At 42.5% G+C, this 12,964-nt stretch overlaps 1 protein-coding gene across 1 annotated transcript; it reads left to right on the plus strand.

The window, feature by feature from the left end:
- The first annotated feature begins 2,796 nt into the window (after nucleotides 1-2,796).
- On the plus strand, nucleotides 2,797-4,814 carry BT62DRAFT_938861 (uncharacterized protein). Its single transcript, XM_043187613.1, has 7 exons — nucleotides 2,797-2,965; nucleotides 3,077-3,466; nucleotides 3,518-3,863; nucleotides 3,918-3,968; nucleotides 4,017-4,205; nucleotides 4,264-4,440; nucleotides 4,492-4,814. Exons 2-7 carry the CDS (start codon nucleotides 3,155-3,157, stop codon nucleotides 4,725-4,727), a joined length of 1,311 nt encoding a protein of 436 aa, XP_043033058.1. The 5' UTR covers nucleotides 2,797-2,965; nucleotides 3,077-3,154; the 3' UTR covers nucleotides 4,728-4,814.
- The last annotated feature ends 8,150 nt before the right edge of the window (nucleotides 4,815-12,964 follow it).

The raw sequence follows: 12,964 nt of genomic DNA on the forward strand, positions 1-12,964 counted from the left end.
TTTTTTGCATGTACGTGCATGCATTTCGGTCGAAGAATTTATGAACCCTCTCATGGCATCGTGAGTCGTACTTTCCCACTTGGTGGAGCATTGAGTTTCACTGTGACGCTTATTGTCTGAGGGTTTTCCTATCTGATAGAAGAAAATGGTTATGATGCATCAGCCGTGGACTTTACCTTAGAGTTCATACAACTGCGAAATCCAAAAAACGAATATGGGTCGAGGGGTAAAACTGCCGTCATTGTATCCTCAAGCTTGCTATGATTCATGGATATTCTGTTCCAATGACCTCTGTGTTTTATGTAAATGATCGGGAGCCTTTGACGCTATGTTTCCCATAGTGTGAGAGAGGCTCGAGCCGTAATGTCGATCCTTTGTCTCCCAAGTCACCATTGATCTGTGAGTAAAGATTTTTGCCCTTTGGCTTTCAAAGCTAATGGTCTGTTGTCCCGAAGAACGATCCTGAATCGTGAAATAAATCTGGCCCAATAAACCCATTCATACCCAGAGGTAAATGTTATTCCGCTCAGAGTCAGGGATGTATTTAGATTGTATTTTTAATTTCAAGTAAAGACGCAACTGCGCCATCGTCATGCTCGACGAGTCTTAGAGAGAGAATTTTCCTCTTGAGAATTCGACCCTCCCGGGTAACTGTGGTTCAATGGCAAAAAAAGAATGCCAGGTTCGATTCCTCGCCTCCGAATGGTTTGGAAGGATACAATTTCTTTTTGCCGGAGAGGGGGCGCGTTTGATGGATAGATATTCAAATTATAGGAATTTCGTCATTACGGTGAATTCAGCCCCTGTCAGAATGCAAGGTTGGACTCATTTTAGCCTGCGATAATTCGTCACCTAGGCATAGTTGCCTCACTTGATGGTTAGCCTGCGCTGGTTACCTGCGAAGAAGAGATAGAGTTCGTGTTGGAGGATATCCGTATGTTTCATCTTATCTTACTTTTTGATCACTCGCTTTATTTGCCTTATATATACTTACACCTCCTGTCGTTTCCCGATCACCTATATAGTCCAGCCGTTCCTATCTGTATGCCTCAGTCGCTTCACCCACGTTGTGCCCGACTGAGGTATGTATATCCCTACTGTGCTTATGACTATGATACTTACACTCGTTCGTAGATACTCACATATATTCTTCTGTCAATAGTTCGTGGTCCCGACAGCATATGTAAGGGACTAAGGGCTTTTGCACCGAAGGTGTTTTATGACTTTTGCCCAGATTTCAGGGCATGCAAGCAAGAATGGGGTCTTGAGTCCTAGTGTTTGCTTTGAATAGTAGATGCTTTTCTTTTTCATCACCTTGTGACGGGGGTAGCATATCGAGCAAGGTGTCCTATAATTTATTAACTCAAGGTTCGATTCCTTGTGCCCACATGTGATAGCAGTGACCTGCCCGATTATATCTACACTTTTACTCATTCCATAGATAAATGCCACCTCCTCTTAAATTGGAGGTATACACCAAGAATATGTACCGTTTAACGTGGCAGTGTGATTTATTTTAGTATCTTGGTCGGGATGATTGTAAGTGGGAAAGATTGGCAAGATAGAGGTACCAATTATCGACTCCCGTCAAAAATTTCCACAATGCCCAGTTTTCACAGCATGACCATTGAATTGAAGCCCGATTGACATGTAACTCTATTCCAGGGAAACAAGTCGTCGTTTCATCAAAGGCTCGTGTCCAATCTCGCACTGATCTTCGTGCCTTCAAATTGGTTGGGTCATATTGTTTCCGCTATGCAACGGCAGGTACTCCAATTGTGAAGCATCTCCGAGACAATCAACAAGACGATGGTAAGACTTACCCTCGTATCATAGGGACTCGCGTCCATCATCACGACTACGATCATCACGAACTGAGATGTCCACGATGGAAACATTGAATTCTCCCCATCATCCCATGATAGTAACACATGTGGTCGGCATATGATGATTCGTTGTACGATAAGACTCTTCATCATAATCATTGAATCCTGCACCGCTAATTCATATCATGCATGACTGAAATTCTGTGTTCACTTCCAACCGCTCAGAGTCGGGTTCATGGGTCGCTCCATCCAAGTGTCGTCCATCGCTAACAAGGAATTCCAGAAGATAGTGCAATCGCTGCACTGGATATTATTTCCTTCCACACAAGCATGCTCTCATCCGAAGGCTTTGGCTTGCCGGAATACATTCTATTTGGAACCCTGTCAGCTCATGCCCCCGCGTATCATTCGTGATGTCTTTTATTAAGCTCTTCTGCAATGAGGAGGCGCAGGAGAAAGAGTAAGATGGGTCACGGTGCCAACCATAACCACTGAGTGAAACAAGGTAGCGCAATGCGGTAATTGTTGGCATGTATGAGAAGGATGAAGTATCAAAGTACTTGAGGAATGGTTTCCGTGACTTGAAAGTGGTATTGCTGTGTCGGCAGTCGTTGGTTTGCTGAAAGTCCGTCTAGTGGACAGTAACATTATAATCATGTAGAATTTGCAAATTCTGAGCGTACAGAGCCCAGAGGCTCACCATCCCCCTTAAACCTTTATTATGTTACTTGGGAACATAATTCCGAGTCTAGGGCAGTACCTTTCCCATGCAAAGTCTGGGTTTTGGACACGGTTGCTAGGGATTGCTGCGGTAACTATCAGATCCATCCTATATTGGAGATCGAAGTGCTTTAGATGCGTCTGGGATCTAAAAATAGTACCCTAATTGCTGATTGTAAGGCACATATTCTTGCGTATGTCTTCTTCATCATTGGGACTTCTTTCGTCTATTCTACAAAGAACAGAAGCCGTGGTCAACGCGCGACTCAGAGGGACTTAAAGAAAATTTTCTAAGTCCCACTTCTCCACTTCTTTCCAACACAGCCCATGCTCTAGCTCACGCTTTGCTCTCTTTCTCTTCGCCCTCCCTTACCTAAGCGTCTTCCCGAGTAAAGGCGCTATTCCTCCTGTATCTCTAGGTGAGTAACCTTTTCTTCTTTTCTTTTCTGGGCCACTGCTTGTTCAACGGGCGGTATCTCTTTGTGTTGATTACTGACTTGCACCTTCGGTTAAACTAAACGATTTCACAGATTTTTGCATCTTTAACTCCCGCCTCCCTTCTTTGACCATCAAATTGGTCAAACTATCTTACACGTCATCTGAAAGCAATGGCTGAACCCACTGAACCCCAAGAACTCGCGGTCGTGCAAGCCCAAGAAGCATACACCGTTGCTAGCGCCGCTTTGGAGGGACTTGAACAGGTCTCTCCCAACGATACTTGGTCTGCCTCTTGCGTTGATGACTGGCTTCGTGAAGCCATCGACAACTGGACGACTTGTAGTGACAATGTTTCATTGGCCGAGGTTCCGCTTCGTAGCTGGTACAAACTGGAAGGGAGTTTTTTTCAGTCCTTCGCCGCTGTGCCCATCGAGAAGGTTGAAGAGGCCCGTCGAGAGTATAACACCCTGGCTCGCGAAGCGGCATGTTATTGAGCTTTCTTTTCTTTTCTTATTTTTTAACCATTGTGCTAGGTCCAGTACGAACTCGAGGTACCCATTTTGACTATGAAATGCGTGGTTGCTCGTGTTACCACGCCTCCAAAGTCACCAGTGGCCTCAAGACAAGCTTCCGCGGCGCCGCCCGCGCCTTCGACTTCAAAAGTCACTCCTTGTCCAATTTCACTCCTTCGTAAGCCCGTTGTTAGTACTTCCACTCCGGCACCTTCTCTACCGTCTCTAGTTCGTGTTACGATGCCGCCGCCTGTTTTTCAGCTGGATCCTACTTCTCTTCATACGAGGATAACCAGGCCTTTGAAACCTGTGGCCGAGGTCTCAGGAGTTCAACAAAAACGTTCGTCTCCACTTACAGCCATTAATGGTGTGTCGTCATCATTTTAATTTTTCTTAAATCGTCCCTTCATTCTTGTTGTAGCCGTCTCCCGTCCACAAATGATCCCGGGGCTGAGTACCATTCAGGACGAAGGTAGTGTCGCCGGTCTTTGTCATGTACCATTATTCTTACCTGGTACAGATGACGAAGAAGAAGGCAAAGACGAAACCAAAGCTCGTGGCAATGTCGACGAACCAACTGACGAGGAGGACGATCATTCTCCCCGCCCCCCTCCGACTAAGCGTGCCCTAGAGGATGTCGAGGAGGTTGAAGAACTTGTGGCCGCTAAAAAGGCCAAGGTTCAGGCCGTCAAGAAGGTCGATGACGTTGGTGTGTTTGCTTTCACCCTTTTACTGTCTTTTTTTCTAACTTCATTTTCTTTCCTAAGTTCAAGTCACTACAGCGGTGAGAAAATGGAGTCCGGGGCCCTCCAAATTGCTGGTCAACCTGGGTGTCAGCGGCAGCGGTTTTGGTGAGGTCGTACCCTCATCTGCCAAATGTCCCTGCACTGTTGATGGGGAGGCAGGCCTTAATCCCGAGGACCACTATCGTCCAATGGGTGCTGGTGCATTTTTATTCGTCTGTCGTTTTCTTCTTCTGACGTGTTTTTTAAAAGCTGCCATCAATGCTTTCGAGGGGGAGCTAAACGCCTTGGAACAGAGTATCTCTGCCACTGCCTCCCTTACCCAACAATATCTCGCTGGCCTCAACGTTCTGGCCCATACTCAGAATGTTCGTGCTCAGGTATCACGTCTTCGGGAATGCCTTTTGTCTCCCATAGAATTTGATGAAGACAATGAGGATGAGAAGGACAATATGGGTGACAGTGGTTCTGGCAGCAGTGACAACTAGGGCTGGTGGTTGACTAGGTTTTCCAGCTGGGAGCATGGCTCCCCTTTTTGAACAATATATATATACCACTATTATACACCTTTGGGCAAAAATTTTATATAGCTTGACTATCCATCGCTCCAAAGTGGGCTGAAATTAATAAATTTGCGTTTTCTTGAATTTTTATGTGATTTTACTGAGTAATTTGAGGCCCATTTTGAACTTAAGAGAAATTTCAGTGGCTGGGATCATGTGCAATGGTCCACATGCTCTCCTGGCTGTGCATTGAATCTTGAAAATTCTACCAAGTCCAAATGTTGCAAGGTAGAAACTTGGTAAGAAGTGCAGTTGGCCATGGCTTTGTCTCTGCTGGCCTTTGGATTCATTGGATGCTATATCTCTAGGTATGAGATTTCATTACTGCAATGTAATTTTTGCTGATATCTCCATTGTACCTAGTCAAATTATCAGTGGAATATGATACTTTTGTGACTGATATCATAGTTTCCATGAATTTGATGGAGTATTTTATGAATTGTGGGATTGTTTCTTTCATGATTTCATTACTTTCTGTACAAAAATATTATGATGACTTTGAAGCATGTTTCCATCCTATGAACAACATGGAGACCATGTCTCTCCCCCCTAAACTTTTTAAATCATTGGTGTTGAAGACTGCAAAGTTTAAACCAAGGTTCAAAGATGCAGTATTTCAAAGTACAATGCTGCTGAGGCTTTGAAAAGCAAGTGCATGTTGGTATGTTTCCATGGTATGATCCATTAATGCATGTTATATTCCAAACAGAATTCCTGTGTAAACATAATGAGGTGAGATGTCTTTGAGTTTCTGTATAAGAAATGGTTTATTGAGTTTGTTTCTTCAGAATCCTAATATTTTCTAAATCATAATGTCTGCTGTCTCTGCTAACAACATTCCTACTTTCAATTCTCTCATTCAGCATGCTGATATCTTGCTGAAGAGTCCTCTTGATGCTAATGCACAGTTGCCACAAACTTCAGCATATTTCAATGTGGCTGCTAAGGTCCAGATACATCTGACTCATTGATCAAATTTTCATGAACCAATAACCTTGGAATAGTGCTTGCTTCAAGCATACTATCTGTCTGCTCTTAAGGAGCCTTTCCTTGCTAACTTCATTTCTGTTCTCAATGGCAAGGTATCAATATTTTCTAAATGATTAATGTTGAATAGTGTACTGACTGCTATAAAATCTTTCAGAGTATCTGGAGTGGCCTGAAAGTGTGGATTATCATGTAAACAGGTGGAGAGAAAAGGGAGTCAGCAAATACAGTAGATTGGGTGTTATGATTTTTCTATTTTCTCTTTATATTAACTCCTATTTATGCTTAGTCAGAGTGCTTAAGCCAGCACTTAGGACTGTGGGGAGAAGCTTAGTCATCACAACAAGCCAATCCATCATTGTCCTCTGACATAGTGACAAGCCCTCAATGATGGACAATAGTCTTTTGTAGATAGTAATGATGCCAAAGGACAAAGGGCACAAAGACTCAGATAAGTACAATAGGTAGTAGTATAATTATCTCAATGGATGAGCAGTATATAAGTAGAGCAGCTCTTGCTGGTATAACCCCAGCTTTGAGCTAAAGTTTATTCATATCACTTCACTCTTGAGCTTTCTTTCAAAGGCCTTGAAGCACATTGGTCAACAGACACAAACAGTAGACTCAGACATGACTGTACAAATACAATACAGCATCTGTTTATCACATGTTCTGATTATGTGTGACTTGAGTCTAACATTGGACAGCAGGAGATATGAATACAGAAGATGAAGAAGTATCTGACCATATGTAACCATATTTAAAACATAGACCTGCATTCTGATCTTTGCACTTGCATTATTGAGGCCTTAAAGATCTAGGCCCTGCTGCTTCCACTCCTGCTTCCACTGCTATGACTTCTGAATTTGAGCCTTCATTTGATTTAGAGAAGGTTGGTACAGTTGATGATGTCTCAGGTTCAGTGTTCTACACTTCACCTACTATAAGTGCTATGCTTACAGCAATTGAGGTGCCAATCTTGGCAGAAGCTCAGATTTTAATTATTGTAAGATACTGCTGCTATTTTTGCAGCAGGGAACAGATAATGACCACTTTGTGTCTGAAGAAAGAATTGTTGAAGTGGAACATTTGAGTAAGAATTGGAATTAGAGTTTTCTCCAGACATTCATGCAGAAAGAACACTTACCATAATGCATCCAAATCTCTTTGTTGATACAGAGAGCAATAGTTGCATCATGCAGCATGTCTGAAATACTTTGATGACATATTTATAATAAACTTTTAAGTTCAGCCTTACAGTATAGGTAAAATACTTGAATAACTCTTGTCCAGGCATCATATACTCTGCACTAGTTGGATTCAATTCTGATAGGCCTTTTGGCTAATGAGATGTCTTTTCTAACAATAGCATATCCTGCCATAAGCTTCTTGATCTCTTCATTATGGTCATACTCTCAGTCTATTAAGAAAAAAGATTTTGAGAAGTCAACACATTGGTCCTGAATATGTTGGCATCTACTTTGTTCTTGGAACAAAGGATGACATGACACTGAGAACAATGGAAAATATCAATAAAGTACTTACATTGTTTGCACAATATTTCCACTTGAATGCAGTATATAAAGTAGAGTAGATGACTATGCTATATTATTGAATTACACTCCACTCATCTTTTGATTAAGATATATTCTCTAGGTGTCAGTTTCTGAAAGAATAATATGATGCCAGAAAGGCTGAGTGATACATTGTGAAAGAGACTGCAAAACAGTGATGAGATTATCAAGAGACTTTATGATGGCATAATTTTGTCTGAGATAAAAGGTCTCAGAAAGATGAGAATCCAGGATTCCAGTGGAGATGATGAACAAAGGGTGAAGTGCTTGAGCAAGGATTATTAGAGGAATGGACACTGATTTTGTTCAGGCAATGTTGTCAAGCTCAAGAATGCCAGTGAGTACAGCTATGACAGATTCTGAGACTCATTAAGAGTTGGTGATTGGTAAAGGAATTGAAGCTTGAAGCAGAGAGTCACTCAGGCTGCTTCTTCAACCATATGAGCTATAGTGTTCTGGCACTGTTTGAAGGTGGCTTCAGTTCTCTCAGCTTGCTTTTTTTCACACTTCTCAATTTCAGCCCAAGACAGGTCCAGAGGAGTAATTACTCTATTGCATGTTGCTCCAGCATCTTTGTCATCATCATCCCATATGTCAGAGGATGTACTACTCAACCTTCTCAGGCCAGGTTGCTTGATTCATTCCTGCAGAAGTCTGACATAGCCTCCAACTGCCTCAGATGAAAGACTGAGCTGATAGAGCTTGTCTGTAAAGTCAAGAACATTAATAGTTCCTCTAACACAGTCTCCAATAAGATCTTGACAATGTTTGGCCAGTGTGATGACACTTTCAATATTAGTAGATGGATTTGAGATTATAAATGAAAATACAGATTTGAGAGAAAAAGGAAGATGAAAAAAAAAGCTCACTAGAGACTTGTAAAAAATAGCATAAAAACAAATAAGAAGAAGATATGGAGCCTTGAGGTCTGAGCATGGAGAGTGAAGGTGAAGACAAAAAACATAATAGAGACTTGTAAAATAACAGCACAACAGCACTAAATGAGATTTGATTAGCTGTGGTGAGGTCAAAAGCTGGTTGAATGAGCTATTAGATGGTGAGAAAGGAGGTGAAGCCTCACTAGGCAACAGAGATTACTGACAACAGAAAGAAGAGACAGAGCCTTAGGGCCTGGATTGGCAGTTACAGTTGAATGACATTGAGAGAGCAGTGCATATCTCATCTGGGGATGCAGGGTGAAAGTGAAGATGAAGATGAGACACTGACACTAATGTCTCTCATGAATCAGCATCAGCCAAATATCAGCACTGAGACAGAAATGGCACCAGCAATCCATCTTCATAGACAAATCAGAGCTCCATATCAACAGAAATAGTATGCATTCCAAGATTCATGCAGAGGTCTCTGAAAATGCTTCCTACCCTTGGATTCTGTCTTTATAATGAACACATCTTTTTAAATTGGATGCATACTCTGAGGATGTGTACTGCCTAATATGGCAGTGAGATTCATCTGAGTATCTGAGTCAGGATGATTGTAAATGGGAGATACTGGCAAGATAGAGGTACCAAGCTGATTTTCTCCTTGATTCTTCTATTAAAATTATTGACTCCCTTCAAAATATCCATCCAGATATAGTGCAACAGAAACCTTAGTTGTTGAGAGTTTGATTCCCTTCTATGTCTGAATTATAATAAAGTCATAGATTGTTTTTTGTTTTAAATAATTCTGTCCTACCAAGCAACAATTCAGACAGTCATGCAAAGTATCTAATGCCTAGTTTTCACAGCATGATGATGTTGAGCTGCATAGCAACAGTTGACCATAAGCAAACCAACTACAATTAAATCACTCATACATATCTTATTGCAACATCTCAGTGTTCAACTACAATCTTCATGCTGATCTGTACATATACTCTGCTGCTTTGTTTCCATTGCTAACCATAACTATAGATATACTAAGTACTGATTTACATTCAATAGTACTTTGTTCTCTGTCACAACCATGCCCTTCCTTTGCACACATCCTGATCCACTGCTCAAGGATGAAAACCTGTCACAATTTTCCTCCTCTCTAATCTCTATCTGTCATGTCTCTATCTTATCACCTAGGTATCAGCCCAATCTATCCTACATCATGACAACTTCATGCCTTCTTGTTGTGACCTTGGTGTGTACACTGCACCATGACAGTATTGTGTTGGTATTCATAGTTTCATGCATGGACAATGGATGCATTGAATATGGCTACCATATTGTATATTATATTTAGAACATAGGACTACAGTGTTTCAGATGAGCATGTACAGTCCTCTGCCTCAGCTTTCACCTAAAGTTCAACCTATCCTGCCTTTCTCTGACTCACTGCCTTCATAAACTACTTGACTTGCACTCTTACCTCTGCACTTGAGGCTTCACTTCATTGCTGATTGTCTGACCATGAGGCAGCCAAGGTGTTTGATCTGGTTTCTAAGTCAGTTGCTAACACCTCCTAGCTACTGCCCATGGTTATTTCTAATTGGAAGAAGCAATGCGTAATGTTGATGTCAGCAATGGTCGCAATATTAGTAAAGGATGCTATACTGAACTTACCTAGTCTCTAGCATGTCCCACGGTGTCCAGAATACCCAAACACTAAGATAGAACATATTGAGGCTTGAAGATGAGCAGGGAGTAGTGCAATCAAAAAACATCACGCATCAAAGCATAGAGTTCCAGAGAAGAGTAGCGCTGTGAATGAGCTATTATATATGCTATCCAGAAAGGAAGAGATCTAGGCTTGTCCTGCCGCAGTACGGTTTTTTTTTTCCTTTTCTCTGTATTGTTTCATCCATGAGCGCATGAAATTGTGGTCTCGCATGCGGCATTCATTCCCGAGTATGCCGAATTGCTCATCATGAGGAGTCATAACCCTGTGCTGGTCCAGGAACCGGGGGGGCAAGACAATGGCGCTGCACATATCGACGCACCCGAGTCGTCGTCGATAGTGGTGGTGCCGATCAAGTGCCGATTGACGCGTCGTCTCTCATGCATAATAACACTATCACTTTTCATCACCACGTCTCACCTCTAAGGGCATATTGCACTGGCGTGGGGTTCGATTCCCCATATTCAAATAATGAGATACTCGTTCCATTTTTGTTACAGGTACTCAAAAAACCAGACTCGTTTCCGTTTCGTTCAGGATGTGCACGTCCACTGAGACTCATTCGCTCTTTCATGCTGTACATATTGGTATGGCATGGTAATTCCACAAGGTCATGAATGACTCTTCCCCCACCTTTCCTCTGAGGTCATGCGCAAAAACCTTCTTGTCATAAATTGTGCACTTGCTGTGAATGCTACTGATGTATGTCAGTTAATTTTCAGTTCTGGCTAGCAAGATTAACATATTCAGAACCTACATGTACAGACTGGCAGTTTTCAAACAGATGCAAAATTACAAAGTACGACAAAGGTTTTCCCTCACCTTCTCTGATATTCAGAATCCAACAGCAGAAGTTCCCGAAACCGTCAGAAGCATAATCGTTTCGACCTCCTGTGGCTATTGATTTCCTCATCGAATGACCTTTCAATACATCCACAAGTAGAACTGTCGCTTCCTATTTCTATGCTTTCGTCGTCGTAGCACTGAGATGACAGCACCCCCATGAACCTTTTCACTTACAGTATGCTACCCATGTCGAGAGACTATGAGTAAAAAAAAAGCATCTACGATTCAAAGCGAAGACTACACCCAACTCAGAGTCCATTCTCGGTTACATGCCCTGAACTCTGGGTGGAAGTCATAAAACTCCCTCGGTGCAAAAATCCTTTGCCTCCCACATACGCTGTTCGATCTGCAAACTCTATGCCTTCAGAGGTAACCAATGCAGGCTAGCCATCAAGCGAGGCATATATGCCTAGGTGATGAATTATCGGAGGCTAAAATGAGTCCAATCTTGCATTCTGACAGCTGCAGAATTCACCGCAAATATGAGATGACAAAAGATCTATAATTTGAATATCAATTTCTCAAAGGCCCCTTCCCCCCCCAAAAAAGATTTGGATCAGACTATTTCATTCGGAGGTGAGGAATCAAACCTAGCATAGCCTTTTTCACCATTAAACCACCGTTACCTACAAGGCATCCAATGTTCAAGAGGAAAATTCTCTATCTTCTTGAGCATGACCATGGGACAGTCACGTCCCTACTGGAAAATTATAACAAAGAACGTTTACCTCTGGGTATGAATGCATTTGTTCATCCAGAGTTTTTTCGCAATTCAGGATCATGTGTCGGATGACAGGCCATTAGCTTGGACAGCCAAACGGCAACAATCCTTCATCACAGGACCAAAATTAGTAGGGAGAAAAAGGATCGGTATTGGAGCTCGCATCCCTCTCGAGTAAAAGTGTCGAAAAACTCATATTTGTACTAGGAGCATTGACGGAGGGAAATGGTTGACAGTCCTTTCTCTTTTGGATTTAGCAGATGTAGCCGGGCTTGTGAATGCAACCACAAAGGTCATCGGCTGACGCATCGTTGCCATTTTCTCTATGAGGTAAGAAAACCTCCAGCCAATAAGCGTCACCAATAAACTCAAAGCCCCAACAGGTAAGAAAACGTACGACGAGGAGTGTTGCCACGACACGGGAGCATTTCATAAATTCTTAGACCGAGGTATACACACGCTCACAGGAAAAAGAAAAGTTAACCAGATCAGTAGTAGTCTACCTGTTATCAAAATTTATTGGACGGGCGGAGCATCGAACGCGATACAAACTGCCTGCGAATTACACCAGAGGCAGTTCAAATACCGTTCAGTCGAAGATTGGTTTGGGAACTCCAACGGCGACCCGTATACTCGAATTTAAATGTCGCATAGGAGAATTTTTGAATTTTCAGTCACGGTGGAAAATACCAAAATTACGGCAGTCGAAATAAGCAGTCGGCCATTCTCTGATTTTTATGCAGAAATTTGCTTTCATTGCTGGTCAGGAAGCAGCGCCGAAAATTTATATGTCATATGAAGATCGCTGGCAATGGTAAAGCGTATTTCACATGGCATGGTGTTAGATGGACACCGTTAGCACAGAAACAGAAACAGACCTCTCCAAGATATTTCAAGCCACTGAGGAGTTGCCAAGCCCCAGTGTTTATACAATATCGCCCATTCCCTGAACACAAGGGTATAACAATAGCGGCCTTTCAGGATTCAAGTCATTCATTTCATGGACTCAGAGTTTCAGGCTCCTTGCAAATGACGGGTCACCGGAGGACCCAGACGCAATGATGGCTGGATGCATCAGTGCATCAGAGCAGTAGAATGTTTGGAGCTGTGTCCAGGGAAGATGTCGTATGCTACCCAACATGGCGGTATGCCAGGAGTCAAAAATAACACCCTATAGTACTGAAAAGATCAGGATTTGTTGTAGTAAGGTGAACGTATCGAACGTGTTGTTGTCTGTCGGATCGTCGGAAGAGAACCGGGAATCGGGCTGAAACCGCCGGCACTGGCGTTAAGCTCTTATGATCGCCATCTCTGCTCCTGCCTAGCCTGAAATATTTGATCCACAGTGTCACGTACTCGCCGTCGCCATGATACATAGTCTAATCCAGTTCCGTCTTTGCAACTGCCGCCGTGAAACTGACTGC

Source organism: Guyanagaster necrorhizus (assembly GCF_019112545.1).
Source record: "Guyanagaster necrorhizus MCA 3950 unplaced genomic scaffold BT62scaffold_68, whole genome shotgun sequence".
NCBI classification, from domain to species: domain Eukaryota; kingdom Fungi; phylum Basidiomycota; class Agaricomycetes; order Agaricales; family Physalacriaceae; genus Guyanagaster; species Guyanagaster necrorhizus.

What these genes read in the sequence shown, in the direction of transcription:
- BT62DRAFT_938861 (XM_043187613.1), top strand. Translation starts at nt 3,155, where the DNA reads ATGGCTGAACCCACTGAACCCCAAGAACTCGCGGTCGTGCAAGCCCAA. An exon ending in GAGTACCATTCAGGACGAAG is followed by an intron (nt 3,969 to 4,016) that starts GTAGTGTCGCCG and finishes TACCTGGTACAG; the next exon opens with ATGACGAAGAAGAAGGCAAA. An exon ending in CAAGAAGGTCGATGACGTTG is followed by an intron (nt 4,206 to 4,263) that starts GTGTGTTTGCTT and finishes TTCTTTCCTAAG; the next exon opens with TTCAAGTCACTACAGCGGTG.